This window comes from Sciurus carolinensis, chromosome 1 (genome assembly GCF_902686445.1).
Source record: "Sciurus carolinensis chromosome 1, mSciCar1.2, whole genome shotgun sequence".
Classification (NCBI taxonomy): domain Eukaryota; kingdom Metazoa; phylum Chordata; class Mammalia; order Rodentia; family Sciuridae; genus Sciurus; species Sciurus carolinensis.
This window is the reverse complement of record NC_062213.1, coordinates 130,060,120-130,084,364: the sequence shown is the minus strand read 5'-3', so window position 1 is coordinate 130,084,364 and position 24,245 is coordinate 130,060,120. Positions and strand designations below refer to the sequence as shown.

Genomic DNA, 24,245 nt, shown 5'->3' with positions numbered 1-24,245 from the left:
ATGTCTAAATATACTGTATTGTCATGTATATCTAAAAAAGAACAAATAGAGTTGGGGTTATAGCTCAGTGGTAGATCACTTGCCTTAGCATCTGTGAGGCACTGGGTTTGAGTCTCAGCACCACATATAAATACATTTTAAAAAAAGGTCCACTGACCTCCCAAAAAAGTCACCAAACCCACCATTCACTCAAGTGCTTAATCCAAAATATCTGAAGTTATCAACTGCTTTTTCTTATGAGGGAAACATACCTCTACTACATGCACACTGCAACATTCCCACTTCTTCAGTCCTTCTAAGCCATCTTTGCTATTACCTGGACTACTGTAATGATTCTTAATGAATTTCCCTGTTTCCATTCTTTCTTTTTTACAATCAGTTCACCATAAAGCAGACAAAGCAAATGTGATCGTATCACTCCCTTCTTAAAACCATAAGAAGGCTCCCTCATACTAGGAATAAAACTCAAATACATATGCTGACTTACAAAGCACTGTATGTGATCTGACCTCACCTAACTTTCTAATCTTATCTCATACCATTTTTCCCCTCCACTGCACTCTTGTCACACTCTTATGGTTTTTCAGAAAGCCTATTTCATTTTTTTCCACTGTCTTTGTGCTTAGTTGCTTCTTCTGTCTGGAATATTCTTTCCACTGATTTTGTACATCAGAAAGTTTCTTAACATTCCTATTACAGTTTTTATGTCCCCTTATCTGCAAAGGATGTCACAAACATCATTTATTCATTAAAAACATTTTCATGAAGTTCCTATTACATGCCAACCTTGTTCTGGATGCTGCGAGTGGGGAGGTATTCAGTTGAAGTAATCAGGGAAATGCAAGTTAAAACTGTAATGAAAAACCTTTTCATAGTCACAGAGAATGGGTAAAATTATGAAGACTGACAATTCCATATGAAGATGAAGATGTAGAACAGAAAGAATTTTCTTTACTGCTCATGAGATGTAAATGTGCATAACTATTTGCAGCAATGTTCTTAATAGACCTAACTGGAAACAATCCAAATATTCATCAACAGAATAAACCATTTATATAAAGGAAAATTATACAGTAATGAAAATGAACCTATAGTTACATTTTAAAATGATGTAGTAAAATCTCACAATGTTGAGCAACAGAAGACAAAAAAATACATAATCCAAGAAGCCATTTATATAAATTTCAAAAACAAACTATTATATCCGAAGTCTAGATCACATTTATCTTTGAGGAGGAAGAGTGAGTAGTGCTTGGAATAAAGTATGAATGGGACTCTGGGGTCTATTTTTCAGGACTGGGTTGTAGTCACATGGGTATGATCACATTGTGATAATTTCTTGAGCTATACACTTGGGACTTGGGCACTTTTCTGTATTATTTCTTTATACAAAAGTTTTTAAATAAAATTTATGTTCTTTAAATTGCTCAATTTTTATTATTGTGAATAAATTCTATTAAATAATATTAAAGATAATAATCAGGAACTCAAACTCAGTCTCATTTGTGAAAAAACAAGATAAAAAGTGGTAATTAGTCTTTTTTTGGGGGGCGGGTACTGGGGATTGAACTCAGGGGTACTTGACCACTGACACACATTCCCAGCTCCATTTTATATTTTATTTAGAGACGGGGTCTCATGGAGTTGCTTAGCACCTGAGTTGCTGAGCCTGGCTCTGAACTCATGAACCTCCCATCTCAGCCTCCTGAACCACTGGATTACAGATGTGCACCATTGCACCCATCAGCATTTAGTCTTAGTATCTCAAAGAGTCTGGTTCTTTTAGTGGTATGTTTTTATCAGAGATACTCTGAAATGTTTATGTGACCAGAACTTCCCTTCTGTGTTCACTACTAAAAATCTTAGAGCCAAGTTTGAGGTCCACTTACAGGAAATATATAAATATGCATTTGTGTATTGGGTCTTATTCATGCTTCTATGTTTTATTTCTACAGTTGTTTTTCTTTTTTCTCAAATTGTAGTTTGCTATTGTATAATGTTTGTAAATTTTCTTAATTCCACCTGGAACAAGGAAAGGTACTGATGAATAAATTTGCCTTAAAGGTGATTTTTCTTTCTTTTCAAAAATGTTTGTTTGGTTTTACTTCATTCTAGTTGAATACATTATAATCTAACTGAAGTCCTGGTCCTGAATTCCAGGTTCTGAAACTTACTATAAGTTATGTGACTCTGGACAAGTTATTTAACCTCTCTGACCCTATCAAATGGGATTCATAATAATTTTACAGAATATTTACAAAGATTAAAATAATGATCCAAAGGTTCTGCAATATCTGTTTTTGCAGCTACAACATAGAAAGCTTAATAAAAATTCAGAAAATTTGTTCTGCATAGAAAATCTACTAAGCAAATGGAACTAGAATTTCTTTTGTAAAATGGTAAGACAATAAGTACATTACAACTATTTTATTTAGACATCATAAATATTTAGCAAAGCTGAGAAATAGTCTATTTTTTATAAGTGAACAATTCTTAGTCTAAAATAAATTTATTCCTACAACATCCACCAGAACTACAACTATCACAGTACTATTAACAAAAAGTGAAAAGGTATCTGTATTCCAAGACATTTTTGAATCAGTTGGCTAATATGCATTTTCCCATAAAACAATACTGTAAATGATAGCAACACTCAAAAGGACCCAAGGAAGTCTAGTTAACTGGCAACTGGATTGAATCATAAGACTGATTTCCCAGATGTTGGTATCTAAATGAGTCCTGAGTACATTTCCTTGGCCTTCTAAACCAGAATATCTTTCAGCCTTCTTCTATCTCCTTTTCCTGGCATTTACAAAATATTTGTCTTTGGTGGTCAGCAGCTGTTAAGAAGACAGAACTTGTAATTTTGTTTCATGTTTCTGACTTAAACGTTCAAGATGATCAATCTGCCTGACAAATTTCATTTTTCAATAGCCAGCCCAGATGTTGTTACCATCTTACCCCTGTATATTTCCAAAGAGGCTACCTGGCATATAGTGGTTGGGCTTGGAGTGTGTGAACTTAAGTCATATAACCTGAACTAAAAAAAAATTTCCATCTCTATCACTGACTAGTGTATGACTGTGGGGAGTTACTTTATTCCTCAGACCTATGTTTTATTGCATGTAAAATATGAATGGCAAGAATGCTACCTTTTTTCATAAGACTATTGTGAGGATTTAAATAAAAGCAAGTATTAAGAGTACAAAGTCTGACACAGAGCAATAAATGATAGTCACTACACTGTTACACTTTCATAATGTGTGGCAATTTAGTTGTATGCCTCTTTCTACTGCAGACTGTGAGGCCCTGGAGAGTATGAACTGTGTTTCAATCTTTATTTTCAGTTATTAGCCTAGTGACTAGTGCATAGCAGGTACTTTAATGACAGGTAAGAGGATGGGATCAGAAAAAGCACTTGGATACCCAGGTTCTTGTCTGTGAGGACAAGGGGTAAGAAGTAGTGTAAGATTTAACCCCAGCTCTTGTTAGGTCTAGGTAGACAAGGGTTTCCATACAATGGTTTCTCTGAGGGTAATGGCAATGTGTAAAAGACTCCAAATTAAAAAATTTCTATGGAAAGTAGGTGAAAATTAGAAGCAAAACTAGTTACGTAATGAGGGATTGCAGAGGTTGGGAGTCAGAGAAGGTATTAGAATTGATGACAGTAAGAGGCAGGAAGTAAAGCTAAATCTCCCTCTGCAATGCCAATAGGGAGAGATAGGTAGTTCTTATAGCTACGCCAACTGCAACACTCATTTTGAATATATGACAATTCATTTGTAAGATAGGAGAACACAGTTAAAATACTGCTATTAACTGCCATTCTTCAGATTTTAGATACTGATGACAGGTTTTCTAATCTAATGTCTGTGTGTAAGCAGCATAGAAAAGAATGAGCCAAACTAGATTCGATCCTGATTCTACCGTTTATTGTTCATATAATGCCTAGCAAGATAATCATTTTGAGTCTCTGTTTCCACACCCGTGCAAATGAGGACAATACCACCTTCAGATGGAACTGTTAAGAGGGTTAGGGATAATAACTATGAAGTGCCTGACACAATGTTCTGCTCATAGTGGGTAGTCAATAAATAGTAACCACTTTATAGAGCAACAATATATTCAGCTATTCATAAAAATAACCTACTCCATTATTCCATCTGGCTGACTGTGCTAAGGGATCACAGTTGTTATAACATGGACAATACTATTATATCTTCAGGAAGATGAAAGTGAAAAGTTTCAACATTTTCTTCAATATTTAGAGAAATAAAAAAAAATCAGTGAACAAAGTGACTATTAACAGTCACTTTCTCAAAATATGATTATTAATATTTTGAAGTAAATTTTCATATTGAAAGCCAATGATTAGGGTAAATTCTAATAGACAAATTTTAAATTGAAGATGTTAGTCTGACTTTGGTTATTTTTTTCTAAACTGTAAAGTGTTCTACTAAACAATGAAAAAAGTGGAGGGGCTGGGGTTGCTGCTCAGTGGTAGCACATTCACCTAGCGCGTGTGAGGCAATGGGTTTCATCCTCAGCACCACATAAAAATAAATAAATAAAATAAAGTTATTGTGTCTACAATTTAAAAAAAATAAAACAATGAAAATAGTGCAATAAAAAAGAGGTACTGTATTTAACCACTTTTTTCTTTTGGGACTAGGGATCAAACAGGATCTTGTACATGCTAGGCAAATACTCTAACACTGAGCTATATCCCTAGCCCTGTATTTAACCACTTTAAAGGAGCTGATCCAACAATAAAATAGTAATCATAATAGTAATTATGTAGTAAGCCTACTACAACAGTACTTGGTTTAAATTTGTCACTTTGTTGTCATTTATCCCCTTCACTGATAAAACTTTGAAACAGGAGAAAAATAAAATCTGCTCAGAAAACAATGAAAAAGAACCTCTAAGTGAATACCCACAATGATTTCATATTACCTAGTAAGTGTGAGCTATTCTAGCTTTAAAGACTCACCATAATCTGGTTCTGCTTAGTCTACCATTCCTTCCTTCTGCTTAGTCCTTACTTAGTCACTTGATCCTTTAGCTGAAACTGGCCCACTCTAAACTCCCAACCTCATTCTCATGCTTACCTCTGAAGTCTTATGTGTGTGGTCCCTAGTCATACTGTACTATTTCCATCTCTCTCCCATGACTTCTGACTAGGACTTGCTTAAGCCCAGGACTTTGGCTATTCTGAACCATGAAGTTAGCATCTCATCACAAAGTATTCTCTTTAATTTGCATGATTTAGCTCTTTTCTTTTCTTTTTATTTTGGGGATTAAACCTGGGGAGTGCTTTACCACTGAGCTATATCCCCAATTCTTTTTTTTTTTTTTTTTTTTTAATTTTGAGACAGGGTCTTACTAAATTGCTGAAGGTCTTTTGTTAAGTTGCCAAGGCTGTTCTCTCAAATTTGCAATCCACCTACCTCAGCCTCTGGAGTTGCTGGAATTACAGGTGTGCACCACTAGGGCCTGGCATAATCTAGCTCCTTAACGGTAGAAAATTCTATCCTGTTCAGTTTTCATGATTGTAGAAGAAAAGAAACTGCTTTCAAGTCCCACATTAAATAAACAAACAAACATTAAAGGTATAGCTCATGCAAATTACTTTTTCTAATCCTGATGCAGAAAGTACCATTATTTTTAGTCAGGTCACATGACAGGCAAAATTAAAGTTTGTTGACTGATTTTTTTAGTCTAGTTTTAGAAATAAAGCCAACCTATATATAACTTTTTAAAAGTTCAGCAACATTAAAGATTCCTTATCACTAGACCTCAAGATTTTAAATGGAAAATTTAGTCACAATTTTCTTTGAGAATACCTTTTGAACACAAAGACTAATTCCTAGTGTTTTCAAAAGAATAAGGGTTTCCAGAATACTTATTTGTAACTTTTTTCTTTTATACATGCTGTAGATAAGAATAGATTATAAAAATAAACACAATAAAGTAAAGATTACACATGTTACTGAATCCTTCAATGTTACGATGGCTAAAAAAATTAATATTTACAGGAATGACCCTTAGCATTTCAAGATAAATTAAATTGAACCACATCTAATATTTATCTTTTTTGCCTATGGTTTGGTTCTTTTACACTTGGAATTTACTTTTAGATTGACTACCTCCAGGAGGTATTACATAAAAATACTTAGACTTCAACTGAAGGGTGTAATACAAGGAAAGGGTAATGTCTAAACTTTTTCCTTTGAGGTTTAAAATCATTTAGCAGCCAAAATGAGTTTCTTTCATCATCATCATCTTTTTTTTAACAAATCAAGTTTATGCTACTCTTTCAAATCTCAATACTGTAAACACTATCTTACAAAAAATTCAAAGTAAGAAACATACTTTTCCATTCATATTGCCAGGTATTTGTCATTAGAAAATAATAAAGTATAAGGAAGCTGACTTAAGAGTCACATTTACAAAAAGTATCTCTCTTGTCAAAATACATTAGTCTGAGTAATATAAACTACTATAATAACTAGTAAAATTAGGAAAATTTCAAAGGTTGAACTTCAAGATTCTAGGTAGTGCCAGTTTAAAAAGCATTCAAATACTAGAAATCTGTTAACTGATGTTAGGCAAGTATCCTTTTTTGCAATCTCAGTAATACCACCATGAGGGAGAAAGGCAGGAAAGAGTAAAAAGACCTCTTTACTCACAACAGTTAAGTTCCCACAAACTATTCTACAGCTCAGCTGTAAGGAAGACTTTAGTTTAACTGACATAAATCTGAAACCTAGGAAAACTATCAAGTGTTTTCAGAAAATAATAAAAAAATATTTTCCATGAAAATATTAATTATTTTAGAGGTTTAATTGAGAGGTTTAAGGAAAACAAATCCTCAAAATTAGAAGACTGCAAACAAGAAATCTTCTAAAATATTATTATTAATTATAATCAAGAATTCATAGATAGAATTTAGCATATAAGTCTCAGTCTTACAACCAGTAATACAGTGCTGTTACAATACAGAGGAAGGAAGAAAGAAATATGTGAAGATCAAAATTTATCACTTACCTCATGATTCAGCTCTGCTATCTGATCTTTCAGTTCCCTAATATACTGGTTAGAATCAGACTTGTTAAGCTGTCCTTGAAGCTTTCCTTCTTCTTTCTGTTTTGTGATAATACAATAAAGCAAAAACAAGAGACAATTTTCATAGCATGTACTCAAATATTTCAAGATACAGAGCAACATAAGTATATTTTTTTTTGTTTTTTTGGTGCTGGGGATGGAACGGGGGGGCATATACTTAACCACTGAGCCACATCCCCCTTTGTATTTTTAATTATGAGAGAGGATATCACTAAGTTGCTTAGGGCCTTGCTAAGTTGCCAAGGCCAGACTTGAACTTTTGATCCTCCCGTTTCAGCCTCCTAAGCACTGGGATTACAGGTGTGTACCACCACACCCAGGCTACCCTTTTCTTATACTATCTGAAAACAAACGTGAACTTTTCTGATAACAGGCTTGTTGAAGAATGAAACTACCAGCAATTGAGGAAGGTTGAGGCAGGAGGTTTTCAAGTTCAAGGCCAGCCTCAGAAACTTAGCAAGGCCCTGCCTTCAAACTAAAAATAAAAAAGACTGGGGATATAGCTCAGTGGTAAAGTGCCCCTGGCTTCAATCCCCAGTACTGTTAAAAAAAACCAAAACATAATTTCATAATTATGTTTAAAATCTCCAGATTACTTATAATTAGGAAGCCATATATGGATGCTTAGAATGTTTTGACTCTCTGATCAGAGACATCTGCCGAAACTACTAAATACCTGATACTGAAAAACTATGAGCTCACATTTAACAGTTATCAACTAATCAGTTTCCTTCCATGGAGATAATCAGTTATTAGCTTTTTAGTGTAGTCTTCCCATGACAGTTTGTACATTTATAATGTATAAAACACATGAAAACATACTCACTTATTTTTACCCATACATACACTAAACATGCTGTTCTACACTTTGCTAATATTTCTCAATACAACCTGAAGATCATTCAATATTGGTACACACAGAGCAAAAATATGTACACTGTGATTTTAGACAGCTTTGAAATCTCTATAAAAGTAACCTTAGAGCTGAGTATTTACATTTTTTTAAAAGTAGGTTTCAAAGGTCTTAGGTCATGTATAACTGCCCTGAGAGTAATGGGTTACAATGGAATAGCATTTTCCAAAGTGGAGATTCCTCTTGCTATTTTTCAAAAGCACAGTGAAAGAGGCCTTGGACATCTGGTTTAGACTTCTCATATAGTCAAGTCCACCTTCCACCGCTCCCTGCCCCAATATCCTCAGAAGAAGAAATAACTAGAACTGCTATAGCCACGGAATGGTAGCTACCCTGTAAAGTCAAGGTACCACTCCAATAAAACCGCTCTTCTGAATTAATTGTCCTTGCCACCTTGACTGTATCTGTCTGTTCTTCAAATCCCTTCATCAAGTTATTTCTATGTACCCCACCTTTTTAAAAATTTTGTTCTTTTTCTTTTGGCAGCTGTCTTAAAAACCTTAACAAATTGTGTCAATGTAACTAATATTAGTATAGATATAAAAGCATAACTAGGGCTGGGGAGATAGCTCAGCTGGTAGAGTGCTTGCCTCACAAGCACAAGGCCCTGAGTTCTATCCCCAGTATCACCAAAAAAAAAAAAAAAAAAAAAAGGCATAACTATAGTTTCCCAGGCCTTAAATATTTTTCTTATATATTTAAATACATAACTACCAGATACAATTATCTAAGAATGAACTCTTACTTAGAAATCACTATATTTTAAATATGCTAATTTCTTAACTATGTTTGAAAGACACTTATGATGTTTAGCCAAAAGTCTAATTTTCTTTTGAAAATTTAGTTAGAAATTTTAGTTTGACCCAATGGCCAAAACCAAAAGAATGGCACAGATAGTCAGAATTCTAAAAAGCCATCTCTGAAGTCTTCCTTGTTTTTTCATTTATATGAAACAACCAAGTAAACCAACTTAAATATGGATTTCTGTTATTTGCAACCAAAATAACAATAGCTAAAAACAGCACCTATGAGCCCTTTTCAGTTGAGGTTTCTCAAAGGAATTAAGCCCTATTGCCTACAGCATTATTACAAGTAATGATTTGGTAATTCCTGTTCATCTAAACTGGCACTAACTAGATACTCCTTGCAAGAACTAATTCAAATCATTTTTCTCTATAGGGCCTAATTCTCTTGTGGAGCTCTGGTGGACAGAGACACTTATGTTCTAGAATTGCTCTATGCCCTTTTTGGATAATAAATCATAAGAATTCTGTGTGGCAGATACTATTATTATTATTCCTGCTAATACCATTTGCATATACTGTGTCTGCATCTTATTTTTAACCTTCCCACTTTTTAATAAAATATTTCAAAGGCACAGAACAAGAGAATAATAGAAGACTAGCAAATTCCATAATAAAATTCAGTCTGTTTCATAATTATATCATCCTAAGATTTTTATTGGCTCTAGACTTATTCTCAATCCTGTATATCCTTAAAGTGGAGAAGGTGCCAAGCAGAGGGGAATAAGTAAGTGAAGCAGGAAGGAAGAATGTAGCAAGGAGAAAAAAAATAAGGATAGGAGGGAGAATGCTCACTGATGTAAAATAAATGAAGCCATTATTCTTACAGAATGTATTCTCCAAATCCAATATGTGACATGAGAAATAGCAGTGTAGGCTGAGTAAGTAAATGGCACTTACAAAGGGGACAAATTTGATGAGGATCACTCATTTGCATATTGTGTTCAGCTGTCATTTTGGTGTTTGTTGTTGTTGTCATCTAATTTGGCATCATATCATATTCATTCCCTTACCTGAGTAGATGAAAAGTAAATCCACTAGCAGGAAGATGTAGGATAATATAAGATTATCAGGGCAAATAAAATGACAAAGTTCAAGGTAAGTTGGGCATGGTGGTACATAATCCCAGTGACTCAAGAGGTTGAGGCAGGAGGATCACAAATTTGAGGCCAGCCTCAGAAATTTAGTGAGGCCTTAAGTAATTTAGCGAGATTCTGTCTCAAAATAAAAAATAAAAGAACTGGGGATACGCTCTGTGGTACAGTACCCCTTGGTTCAACCCCCAGTACCAAAAACAACAACAAAACAAAAATAAAAACAAAAAACAACAAAGCCCAAGGTAAGCTCTAACATTTCTAAAAAAAAAATTTTAATTGTAGATAGACAACAATACTTTCATTTATTTATTTTTATGTAGTGCTGAGGATTGAACCCAGTGCCCCACATGCCAGGTAAATGCTCTACCACTGAGCTACAGTTGCAGTCCCAAGTGCTAACATATTAAGGAAGAAGTTCAAGAATGCAGAAAGACCTGAAGTTTGGAAGGTTGTAGAGATTGATAGTAACAGCAATTCAGGGCAAACCTGTAAAGAGAAGAAGGTTCTGGAGAAATTTAGGACTCATCATATCTGTTTTTCAAAAAGCAACCAAGTATCTCCAAAGATCTGTTTCTTCCAAAGATGATTGGTAGGGTTTAGCTACAAACTTTGTTAACAATACTTGATTTCTTGGAGGAAAGGTAGTATACTTAATGAAAAAGAAGACAGCTAAGAAAATTAACAATAAAAAAAAAAAAAAATGGGAGTTTTTTTTTTTTCCCCTTTTCTTTTTTTTTGGGGTACTGGGGATTGAACCCAGGGCCTTGTGCTTGCAAGGCAAGCACTCTACCAACTAAGCTATCACTTCAGCCCCCTGGGAGTGTTTTTAACTTAAAAAAAAAAAAAAAAAAAAAAAGACACTCAAAAGATGCTTGTGAAAAAACAAAGAAGCCCTGTTAGATTTTATGACTTAAAAAAAAAAAAAAAAAGTCCTTGAATGTCTTTCATTAAGGAAAAAGTCAAAATTTCAAAGGAAAAACTTTTATTATTTGATTAAGTTCAATTGTATCTAGCTGTCCTTTTAGATTTAAGTATAACTTTATAAAATATAATGTTGGCTTTCTTATACAAAATTTTACATGCCAAGAAGTCAGACTGTGATTTCCATTAAACTACTGTTTCTGTGAATATATACACACAAAATGAATAACAATGTTGAGTGCATAGTTAGTAAACTGAGGAAAGAGTAAAGCTGATTAGGCATCTCCAGGCTCTAGCAGTGACTCTGGGGTAAGAAAAATTCAAAACAGAAGTAAAAAGTGAGAATTATCTTAAATGCTACTTAATAAATTAAAATCTCAAATAACTATCTAAAAGTCTGTGATTTTTATGTTCTAACAGGTTCCTATTTGAATATGTTACTTCAAAGTCTTTTAGGATACTCTTTAAATATAAAACTGGAGTATATTTACAATACCAAAAACAAACAAAGAATTATTGTATTCTAAGAAGTAGGTATCAATTTAATTTTGTTTTTGAGAGTTAATTATCTAATGTTTAAGATTTTTCCAAGTATTTTTATAGCTTTCTATTTTCAAACAGTGTCCACATGTTTGTTTCTGATAAGCAGGTGGGAAAATGTCGGCTACACTAATAAATTTACCAGAAACCTGCTTTTTCTTGAGGTTTTCTTTTGGTCTAGCTGATAACAAATTGCCAGTTAGCAGGTTTCCTAAGTAAAGTTAATTGGTAAGTAACAAACTTAAAGAAAAAGAGACTCATTATATCAACAATTTTGATATTCTGTACTTTCACTGGAGACCTTAAATGCATACCTTTTGTCTCATCATAAATGAATCTTTATATCAAAAGCCTCAAGTAATACTTTGTAAAAGGCATAGATACATATTTCACTCTGATGTGTTTTTGACTGTTAGCAGCTACCATTATGATATCTATAATAATGATTCATTTTAAGGCCTTAAACCAGACAGATTTGTTTATAAGGCTCTCATACAAAATGTCAACAAGAACTCAGTGAATGATATGCATGTTAAGTATGTAGGGATAAAGTATAACAATGTAACTTACTTTGAAATTTATAAAAAAATAAGATTGCTAAGATGGTAAAGTAACCAAAAGCAAATAAATGAAAATATTAATAGAATGAATAGTGGCTAAGGGTTTTGACTGTATAATTCTTCCAACTTATATATTTGAAATTTTTCATAATAAAATACTGGGAGGAAAAAAACTACACAAAACAATTCAATCCTCTTTTCTTCCCACTATCTGCTAAAAAGTAAGCACTGGTCTACACTGTATTTCATTTACGTATATGAAAAGTCACATGTATTCTAAAGGCTACTTAGTGATTCTTCATTTAAAATCCACTCTTTGTTCTACTGGATAAAGGTTCTGTATTATTGACAAGTAATACAGGTTAAGTATTCCTTCTCCAAAATGTGATGTGGGTATCAATTTTTTTTATTTTGCATATACATAATGAGATATATCGGGAATGGGACTCAAGTCTAAATATAAAACTGATTCATATTTTATAAACTCCTTATCACATAGGCTAAAAATAATTTTATACAATATCTTAGTACACCACATTTGAGTGCAATCTGTCATGTGAAGTCAGGTGTTGAATTTGTATATATGACACCAAGTTAGTTTAAAAAAAATTTCATATTTTGGGGAATTTTGGATTTTCAGATTAGAGATGCTCAACCTATAACAACATCCAGAAAAAGAAGCTATATACCATAACTTCGAGCAAAGATTTTCAATGTTGCATTATTTGCACAACCACTGAATCAATCACTGCAAACCAGATGTGATTATTATGTTTTGTCTTGACCCTGCAAATCAGGTACTACTACCTATGGGGCCAGGGTGGGATAATTTCAATACTATTGATACTATATAATGGAAGATAGAAATAACCCCAAAATCCACTGCAAAGATTTCAGAGAAGGGGGCTGGGGCTGTAGCACAGTGGCAGAGTGTTTGCCTAATGTGTGGATTTGATCCTCAGTACTGCATAAAAATAAATAAATAAAATAAAGGTATTGTGTCCATCTACAACTAAAAAAAAAATCTGTATTTAAAAGAGAGTTGAAATGGACATAGCTTAAAAAAACATTACAGAGATGAATTGTAACTCAGACTGTTTTTAAACTATATTGTTTTAATAAATTTCAAATTTATAAGATTTGGTCATATACATTGAGCTTTCCTAATCTGAAATGCTCCAAACTCTGAAACTCTTTGAACACTACCATGATGCTACAAGTGGAAAATTCCAATCTTTGATTTCATGTGACTTTGGTAAGGGATACTCTCTTTGTATATGGATATAAAGCTCATTTGTAAGTCAATTTTACACAGGGAGGAAAACCTTCTGAGGGCAGGAAATGATAAAAAGGGCAGTCTATACAGTATCATGGTTAATGACGTACTAGAGCACAGATCAAACTTTTTCAGAAGCATATTGTACTTCTAGAATTTTTAGTTATATGAAGCAATAAATCCCCCATTTTTAAAAAAATATTTTTAGTTGTAGATGGACACAATGCCTTTGTTTTATTCATTTATTTTTATGTGGTGCTGGGAATAGAACCCAGTGCCTCATACATGCTAGGCAAGCACTCTACCACTGAGCTACAACCCCAGTCCCTAAATCCTCTTTATTATCTAGGCCTGCTTAAATTGGTTTCTCTGTTATCCAAAATAAAATTATTACCCAAATAAATATTTTTAAAGATACAGTTAAATGAATACAATAATATTAACAATATAACCTAGGAAATATTTAAAACAGTAATTACCAAATATCACTGTGGGTAAGTAATCACTTTGGAAGTTTTGTAATACAAAGATAAAGACAGCCCAGTCCTGACCCACTGCATTCTAAATAACTGAAAGGGGAGTGGACTGAAAATCAGTATATTTTGAAAGCTGCTTTGGCATAGCCATAGTGTAGACTACATTTGAAACACACTGGTTTCAAAAGAAAATTAACACTTTTTAAACATTAATTCAAAACTCTATGTATAATCCATTAATATATACAATAATTATATCCTGCTATTATCAAATTCCTAGTAGGATAATCTATTCACTAAGGATCTCAAATAGTATTTTCCCTGTTTAACTGTATTATATATTTTAGTTTAATTTTACATATAACGAAATGTACCATGGTAAATGTGGTAAATGACCATGACTCATAAGCCTATTAACATATATTCTCCACGTTTCCAAAGTGAATATATTTAAAAACAAAAATAGAGGGAAACTGTCAAGAGTCCTTAATTTAATTTCTTTCAATTCTGCTATCAGTTTCACTTCACATTATTTCCATGTTAAGTTTCAGCTGGTCAGTTCCCTGTCTTCAGGGGTTGGTTCAATTTTGAACTCAAATCCCTTTCTTGGTTAACCTAGCTCTCAAACAGAAAATATTATTTTACAGTTTGGTAAGGTATGATGAGGAACTAAACAAAATGTTTAGGATCTGAGAAACTTCCACACACATGACCCCTATGACCATTAACTAAGGTAACTGTTTTAAAGAATGAAGAAAAACCAAAGATTTGGGGACGAGGAAAATAAGTCTTTAAACACTTAAAAGTACCAATATCTCTAAAGTGATATGACAATAAATAAGAGAAATATTCCAATTCTATTCTTTAACCTATTTATTAGGTTATGGGTTGATATAGTAAAAAAAAAATATGTTCTCTAATATAACAAGTGGGTGTAGAGAATACAGTACTAAGAGCAGTGATTTTTGTGTTCAACTACCTGGACTGTTAGTGACCTTTGCCATACACATTCACCTATTTTATTCCCACAATAAGAGAAATGAAGAGGAAGAGACAGAATATGCCTAGTGTGTGTCACATAATCTTATAGTTTATTGAAAAATCAGCAAGTGTGGTCCACAAGAAAATAGAAAATGGAAAAATGTCTGTGCAGTAAGAAGTAGACATTTTATTCAGAGGTAACTTCACCTACATCTACTGAACTCCAACATACCATTTAAAAGTTGAATAATTAAATGTGGTGGTACGCTAAGACAAAAGATTAAAGAGAAAATCAAAAAGTATTCCCTATAGTTCTAAGCAACATGAGTTTGAATGTCACAGAGCAGTAAAACCAAGATGAGTACGATGTTAAGTTGCTCTGAACGTGTTTGGGAAGAAAGTGGGGTTTAGTAGTGCATAACACTAAAAAAGCAAGACAAAAGAAAACAAGAGAAAGAAGACAAGGACTTCAAACTTGTTTAAATATATAATGTTAGGTTTATTTTGCTAAAAGAAATTGTAATAAGCATGTCTAAAAGGCCATTCCTGTTTGTTTCTTTATGTTCTTAATGTTGGTTATAATTTACCCTATATCTTGCCACAGGAAGGACACTTCCTTAGACAGGAAGATAGCTGATTTTAAAAGCTGTATTTCAAGACATGGGTTTTTAAATACCCTATATGATCAAACAATTCACTTACAAGTTTTTGTTTTTGAGAACTGAACCAGTTAACATCTAGTTAATGTACTAGATGTAACAGTGAGGTAGTAGAAAGCACCCTTTTCCAGGAGGAAAATTTAAAAGGATGTAGTCCTTTATTTACATCTTTTTAGTTTTCAAAATTTTCAAATCTATAGAAGAGTTGAAATAACAGTGCAATGACACCCATATGCCCTTCAGCTCTATTCATCAGTTTCTATATTGCCACATTAGTTTTTGTTCTTTCTATATGTAGGCAACCATACACTATGCATGCAATGAACATATGTATGCAAACAGATTTTTTCTGAACCATTTGAACATATATTACAGATATCATGACACTTTACTATATACTCCAATATGCATCTTATAAGGAAACCAAATGCCATTATAATAAACTAAATTAACAGTAATTCCATTATTAATTCCATTATATCAAATTTCTATTTGAATTTCCCCCAAAGGACTCAAATGTTTTGTTTTTTCCAAAATCAAACCAAGGTTCATGCTTATGTTTGGTTATTGTATCTCCTAGCCTCTTTAAATCTATGACAGTCTCTTCTGAATTTTTTTATTTTTCATGACACTGTTAACTTTTTTAAAGAATGTATTGTTCAAGATAAAACAGAAAAACCTCCTACTCCAACAAAACTCTAAGGAATAGTTTTTATTCCCTTTTTCAAACCAAACAGGTAGCAGATTAAAACTGGTACTATATATATTAAAAGGCTGTTTGGCTAAAGGGGGTTAAGTATGGAAGACATAGGCAAAGAAACTTAAACATCTTAAGTCAAAACAGAAAACTTATAGGAATAGCACTAGAAGATAGTTTTTTATATAATATACTGGTAAACATATATTTTGTTATTTATATATGTTTCATTATTTATATATTATAAATATTTGGTAAAATATAAACAATCAATATTGATAATTGCAGAGAGGGGGTTTGGTCTCTTTTTTTTTTGGACTGGGTATTGAATCCATGGGCACTTAACTACTAAGCCAAATCCCCAGCCCTTTTTCTATTTTATTTTGAGACAGGGTCTGGCCATGTTGTTTAGGATCTCGCTAAGTTGCTGAGGCTGGTTTTGAACTCGAGATCCTTCTGCCTCAGTCTCCCACATCGCTGTGATTATAGGCGCATGCTAACACAACTGGGCTTTTTTTTTTTTGTCTCTTATAAGAGGCTAACCTGTGGGTTTAATTTTTTAATCCTATGAGATTCAAAGAACTTTCTCCAGGGTTGTGGGTGAAGTTCAGTAGTACGGTGCATGGTTAGCATGGATAAAGTCCTTGGCTCATCTTCAGCACCACAAAACAGAACTCTGTCTCTATTTGGTATCATTTTAATCATACACAAAAGACTTTCAGCAATCTATCTATCTTCCCCTGAGGGGTTACTCTGTTCCTGGAGGTACTGCAATACCAGGGGGATGGATGGAGTAAGCTCCTATTTCATCTCCCTATTCCAAATGTATTTAATAATTTGTCCTTGGATAGAGGATATATCAGATATTAAAATAAGAATGGATACTACACTTATCCTAGCCAAAAGGCTCAGAAGTCTGTTACTTCTGTCATTTGTCTCACTGAAAAAAGTATTCTAACAGAATAGATGATTTAAATTCGGAAAAAGCATAGCCATGACTTGCTAGGGCTCTCTGCTCTACAACTGCCTGTTTCTTTTGTTAGTTGTTAGTTTTTAAAGCTTATTGCATTAGGTTATGCTCCTTTTCCTCTCAGGTTGCTTTTGGTAGAAAATTTTTTTTTACCTTTAAAAAAATCATTATTTACTATTTTGTTGGATGGCTGGTGTAAGTAATTCTGGGATGTTTTAATCTACCTCTGGAGCAACATGTATTTAAATAAATACATCTTTATGTAGAGTAAAATACAGGTGTTCCTGAACTTATAATGGGGTTATGTCCTATTGTAAAAGTCCAAAGCATACCTAATAAACCTAACTTATGACCATCACAGGTCAGCAACATTGCACTGCAGAATACTGGTTGTTTACCTTTGTGATCGTGCGATTGATGGGCAGGTGCAGCTCACTGTTACTGCCCAACGTTACGAGACAGTATTATTCATCCTATCACTAGCACAAAAACATCAAAATTCGAAATCTGAACTCTCATTTCAACTAAATGCATATCATTTTTACATGAATGTAAGTTAAAATTCTAAGTCTGAGGATTGTCTATAATTAGAACCTGGTACCTGCTCTTATGGTACAGAATGTTACTCTCTTATACATGACTATTTTCTCCTTTATAAAATGAATTCAGCAAATTTTTTCAGTACCTGTTAAATGCCAGGTATTAGGCATACAGTAGTAAATATGAAAAAGTTCTAATATATGTACACAAATGTATGAAAGTTAATTTTTTTTGTTTTGTTTTATTTTTTTTTATTTTAATAGACTGCATTTTGATTCATTGTACACAAATGGGGTACAACTTTTCATTTCTATGGTTGTACACAATGTAGATTCACATCATTCATGTAATCATACATATGATACTGCCGTTTACTGGTGATGAATTCTGCTCCCTCTAATTTTTTTTTTTTTTTTTTTTTTGCATGTGCCACCACACCCGGCTAAGTTCCAGTTTTTTTTTTTTAATTTTTATTTTTATTGTAAACAAATGGGATACATGTTGTTTCTGTTTGTACATGGAGTAACAGAATACCATTTGCATAATCATACATTTACATAGGGTAATGATGTTTGATTCATTCTGTTATTTTTCCCTCCACCCCCACCCCTTCCACCTCTCTTTTCCCTCTACACAGTCCCTCCTTCCTCCATTCTTGCCCCCCTCCCACCCCCCATTATGTGTCATCATCTGCTTATCAGTGAGATCATTCCTCTTTGGGATTTTTGAGATTGGCTTATCTCACTTAGCATGATATTCTCCAATTTCATCCATTTGCCTGCAAATGCCATAATTTTATCATTCTTCATGGTGGAGTAATATTCCATTGTTTTTATATATATATATATATATATATATATATATATCACAGTTTCTTTATCCATTCATCAACTGAAGGGCATCTAGGTTGGTTTCACAGTCTGGCTATTGTGAATTGAGCAGCTATGAACATTGATGTGGCTGCATCTCTGTAGTATGCTGATTTTAAGTCCTTTGGGTATAGGCCGAGGTGTGGGATAGCTGGGTCAAATGGTAGGTCCATTCCAAGTTTTCTAAGGAATCTCCACACTGCTTTCCAGAGTGGCTGCACTAATTTGCAGCCCCACCAGCAATGTATGAGTGTACCTTTTTCCCCACATCCTCTCCAACACCTGTTGTTGCTTGTATTCTTTATAATCGCCATTCTAATTGGGGTGAGATGGAATCTTAGTGTAGTTTTGATTTGCATTTCTCTTATTACTAAAGATGGTGAACATTTTTTCATATGTTTGTTGATTTCTTGTAGATCTTCTTCTGTGAACCGTCTGTTCATATCCTTAGCCCATTTGTTGATTGGATTATTTGTATTCTTGGTGTAGTGTTTTTTGAGTTCTTTATAGATTCTGGAAATTAGTGCTCTATCTGAAGGATGAGTGGCAAAGATTTTCTCCCACTTTGTAGGCTCTCTCTTTGCATTGCTGATAGTTTCCTTTGCTGAGAGAAAGCTATTTAGTTTGAATCTATACCAGTTATTGATTCTTGCTTTTATTTCTTGTGCTATGGGAGTCCTTTAAGGAAGTCTGATCCTAAGCCAACAAGGTGAAGATTTGGACCTACTTTTTTTTCTATAAGATGCAGGGTCTCTGGTCTGATTTCAAGGTCCTGATCCATTGTGAGTTGAGTTTTGTGCAGGGCGAGAGATAGAGGTTTAGTTTCATTCTGTTGCATACGGATTTCCAGTTTTCCCAGCACCATTTGTTGAAGAGGCTATCTTTTCTCCATTGCATATTTTTGGTCCCTTTGTCTAGTATGAGAAAATTGTATTTATTTGGGTTTGTGTCCGTGTCTTCTATTCTGTACCATTGATCTACCTGTCTATTTTGGTACCAATACCATGCCGTTTTTGTTACTATTGCTTTGTAGTATAGCTGAAGTTCTGGTATTGCGATACCCCGTTTCATTCTTCCTGCTAAGGATTGCTTTAGCTATTCTGGGTTTCTTATTCTTCCAGATGAATTTCATGATTGCTTGCTCTATTTCTGTAAGGTACGTCATTGGGATTTTAATTGGAATTGCATTGAATCTGTATAGCACTTTTGGTAGTGTGGTCATTTTGACAATATTAATTCTGCCTATCCAAGAACATGGGAGATCTTTCCATCTTCTAAGGTCTTCCTCAATTTCTTTCTTTAATGTTTTGTAGTTTTCATTGTAGAGATCTTTTACCTCTTTGGTTAGATTGATTTCCAAGTATTTTATTTTTTTTGAGGCTATTGCAAATGGGGTTGTTTTCCTCATTTCCCTTTCAGCTGTTTCATCGCTTGCGTATAAAAATGCTTTAGATTTATGTGTGTTGATTTTATAGCCTGCTATTTTGCTGAATTCATTGATGAGGTTAATTGAGCATTTTTCAATGCTAAGACTGATTCCATTTCAGAATTCCATTTCAGAATTGATGAGGTTAATTCATTGATGAGGTTAATTGATGAGGTTAATGAAAGTTAATTTTTAAAGTGAAAATAATTCAGACACTGGTTAAGAGCCATTAAAAATGTAAAACTTAAGCTGGGTGCAGTGGTGCATACCTATAATCCCAGGGGCTCTGGAGGCTGAGGCAGGAGGCCTCAACAACTCAATGAGGCCCTAAGGAACTCAGTGAAACCCTGTCTCTAATAAAATACAAAACAGGGCTGAGATTGCGGCTCAGTGGTTGAGTGCCCCTATGTTCAATCCCCAGTGCCGGCTGCCAATGCCATGATGATGATGTAGAGTAAGTGAGGGACCTACTTTATATGATGATCAGGAAAAATCTCTGTGAGTCAGTGACTGCTGAGAGTTAAATGATGAGAAGGAACCAGCCATGAGAAGATCATGGAAATTGCCAATGTAGAAAAGAGGAAGAACAAAAGCCTTAATGTAGGAATAAAAGAGCTTTATTAGAGAAATAAAAAAGTAGGTGTTGCTACAACCAATTTCTTAATGGGAATGTAGATTAAGATGCACCAGAGAAGTAGGTAGGATCCAGACAACTCAGGGACTGTAAGGCCACAGAACGAGTGTATTTTTGCTAAGTTGACCATGTTCCTCTGTTGCTTTTTTCTTATAATTATTTGGGAATTCTAATTCTAATATTCTTTCTAGCAGTGGTTACCTTAAAAGTTATTTAAATGAATGTACACTTTGAAAATTATGATAATTCTATAATTCATATAAAGAATGAACTCCTACCCTCTGCTCTTTTCCATCAAGCCCTTTACTCTGTCCAGGACGAATATTTCAACAGTTTTGATGGAGATCACTATACATAACAAATACATATATGCAAATGTATTTAAATGCATGTATATTAACATACATATTTAAAATGTACAGATATGCATATTTTGTAGGTCTTAAACACATATGCACACACTTAATATAAATAAACACTTATAATACAGATATCTACATAAGTTTTTTAACTTATCCAAGTGGAAAGATGGCATATACTCTGTCCATAATTTGATTTTTAATCAGTTAATATGTCTTGCAGCTCTTTCTTTGTTCTTCCTAAAGGATGTCAAATATTCCAGAGTATGAATATACCATGGTTTAACTGTACTCCTATAGATGGGTGATTACTAAAATTTTAAAATACGGTAATTGAGTTTAATTTCCAGTACCAAAAACAAATCATAACAACCCCCCCAAACACTGTATTAAAAATAATGTTGGAACTATGCACCCATCCTAAGAACTTACATAAAGAACACAAATCTAAAGTAGAAATAAAAATAAGAACAGGAACTAATAAAACATAAAGAAAGGTAGCTTATTTAAATTTGCAATTTTTACTCGTATCATACTAGCCTTTGGTTTTTAGATTAGAAATATGTATTAGCTGCTGGAAGTGTCATTGTTTTCCCCTTTTTGGAATTTCCTTCAGAAATTTAATTTTTCAAGGGTTGATAACTAGTTGTTAAGGTCTTACATAGTAACTTTAAAACATGAAATAACTACTTAATACATCTCAAAATTTAAAATTGAAATTAAAATTGGCAATTAAAATTGAAAACATCACTCACAGATAGATATCACACCCTTAAAGGAAATAACAGAAACAATTAGTAATCTCCCTATGTTCTTTTCATAGAGATTTCAAAATAAATCTAAGGTTATACATAGGATGTGGGTTTTTCTCTGGGAGCAGTATTACAGAAGGTTTGTGGTATAAGACAGGTCATGTCACAATGCAGGTTGCTTCGTCTCGAATACAAGTGTAAAGCTTATGTTTAAAGAATATTTTATATTATACCCACAGATGAAAAGCCTAACAAAAACAGAGATTATGATATATAAAATATAGCAAACCTAAGTTTTGTAAAAATCGAACCATTTTAGAAATAATTTAGAAAATAATTTATTAACTGTTTTAAAGGTTAAATGACACTTTTTTTTAAGACTGTCTTATGAAACTAGGTTCAACCGTCACAGGGGCCATCATATTAACTTGCAACATGACAGAATCTTTATGTTCTAATTTGTTATATTAAATTCATACATTAAAGCAAAATGTTTAAAGTAAAGTATAACTGCATATGAAATTATTATAGCAGAACAAAGCCTAATGATTTCAGTAAATCCATGATATGTGATAATAATCATCCTGATTAATCAATATAACCAAACTGAAACATCAACAGCAACCACTAAGCCATAGTAAGTTACTACAGATTTGTACTTAAACCTGAGAAAAACTAATCAGAACGGTAAATGTGGTAAGTGTTAGCCTCTCCATGACTTCAAGGTGACTCATTTGAAACATCTAAAAACAAATCATATTCATATCATGTACTACTGATAAGTTTTCAAACAGTTTCCTGTAATTTAAAGTCATGGACACAAAGGTTTGAAAACTCTTTTTAGTACTTAGAAAAAAATGAAAATACATAAAAATACCTTCAAAAAAAAGTAAAATGGAGAAAAGAAATTAAATTTTTTTCCCCTAGCATTTTTCAATGCTAAGACTGATTCCATTTCAGAAGAGAGAGACACACAAACACACACACACACACAGAATATGTTGAAGTAATACTTTTTATAGGACCAGCTAAGGGTACAAATGAAAAGATAAGTATTGACACAAAGTCCAAAAGCTAGAAAATGTTCCTTATAAATTATAGTTTAATTGTAAAGGAATCAATTTTGTGATCAATATTTAAAATTATGTAATTCTGTAAGTTCCTAAAACTCCCCAAATCACACATACACTATTTTTTAATATTAAACATTTAGAATACTTTTAATTTACAGAAAAATTGAGAAGAGTTCCCATACACCCTAGCATTCAGTTTCCCTTATGATTACCATCTTATATTATACTGTTATAATTGATGAACCAATATTGATATATTACTAATTAAAATTCAGTTTGTTCATATATCATATATATGATTTTATATATATATATATATATATATATTTTTGTTTTTTTTTTTGGTGATACTAGAGATTGAACCTAGAGACACTTTACTATTGAGCTACACCACTAGCTCTTTTTATTTTTATTCTGAGACAAGGTCTTGCTACATTGCTAAGGCTGGCCTTGAACTTGTGATCCTTCTGCCTCAGCCTCCCAAGTCACTAGGATTATAAGCATGTGCCGCTGAGTCTGGTTTGGTTTGCTTCTTTTTAAACCTGTCTTGTTTTCCTGTTCTAGGATTCTACCCAAGATACTACATTACATTTAGTTGTTATGTTCCTTAAGTTCCTTTTAGCTGCAACAGTTTCTCAGGTCGCTTGCTTTTCATAATCCTGACAGTTTGAGATGTACCATCCAGGTATTTTGCAAAATACCTACATTGGAATTTGATATTTTTCTCCTGGTTAACATGAAGGTTAGAGGTTACTGGGAGGAAGATTACAGAGATGAAGTTCTATTTTCACTACGTCACATCATATCCTATACCAAGGGTGCATAAATACCAGTGTGATCTGTGACTATTGATGTTACCCTTGATTATCTGGCTTAAATAGTGTTTGTCAGGTTTCTGCACTGCAAGGCTACTCCTTTTACCCCTGTACTTTCCACACAGTACATTTGGAGGGAAGTCACTATGTGTAGTTCACATTTAAGGAGTAGAGATCCATACTTTCCCTTCTTGAGGACAGAATATCCATAGAAATTACTTGGAATTCTTTTGCATATTTGTTTCTGCTCCCCCATTTTATTAATTTATTCAATCATTATTTCCACATGAGCAAATAGATACTTATTTTATACTTTGGGTTAAAATCCACTACTACTTTAAATGCATTTTTTTTCCCTCAAATTGTTCTATGTTTGCCCATTAGGAGCTCTTTCAAATGGGCTCCTCTGTCTCTTTAACACACCCCTAAACGCTTTCCTTGAGCATCTCCTTACTTTTGGCATTATAAGGTGCTACAGGCTTATCTTGTACTTTCCTGTCACAGTTATAGAAATCAGTTATTTCTCTGAGGACTCCTGGTTCCATTTAGTGAAGAATGGCAGTAGAAATCAAAATCTGAATGCTACATATAAACTAATTTTTAGTAACTGCAAGATGATCACTGATATTAAGGGACTTAAGATTTTATCCTCCTTTCTTAAGGAGACCCTGCTATGAGTTGGTTTTGGGGATGTGCATGATACCTTTCATTTCTAGTTGAAGCAATATTCTAAAAACCTCTCTTTAAAGCTAACTG

At 33.3% G+C, this 24,245-nt stretch overlaps 1 protein-coding gene and 1 pseudogene across 8 annotated transcripts in view; both read right to left on the bottom strand.

The window, feature by feature from the left end:
• Evi5 (ecotropic viral integration site 5) overlaps positions 1–24,245 on the bottom strand; it is a 217,239-nt gene that overhangs the window by 23,595 nt on the left and 169,399 nt on the right. For all 8 annotated transcript variants that reach the window (XM_047549565.1, XM_047549555.1, XM_047549599.1 and 5 more), the window contains one exon: positions 7,051–7,146. In XM_047549565.1, coding sequence (XP_047405521.1) covers positions 7,051–7,146 — 96 coding nt within the window. The remainder of the gene's footprint in view (positions 1–7,050; positions 7,147–24,245) is intronic.
• LOC124968850 (uncharacterized) lies at positions 16,795–16,970 on the bottom strand (annotated as a pseudogene).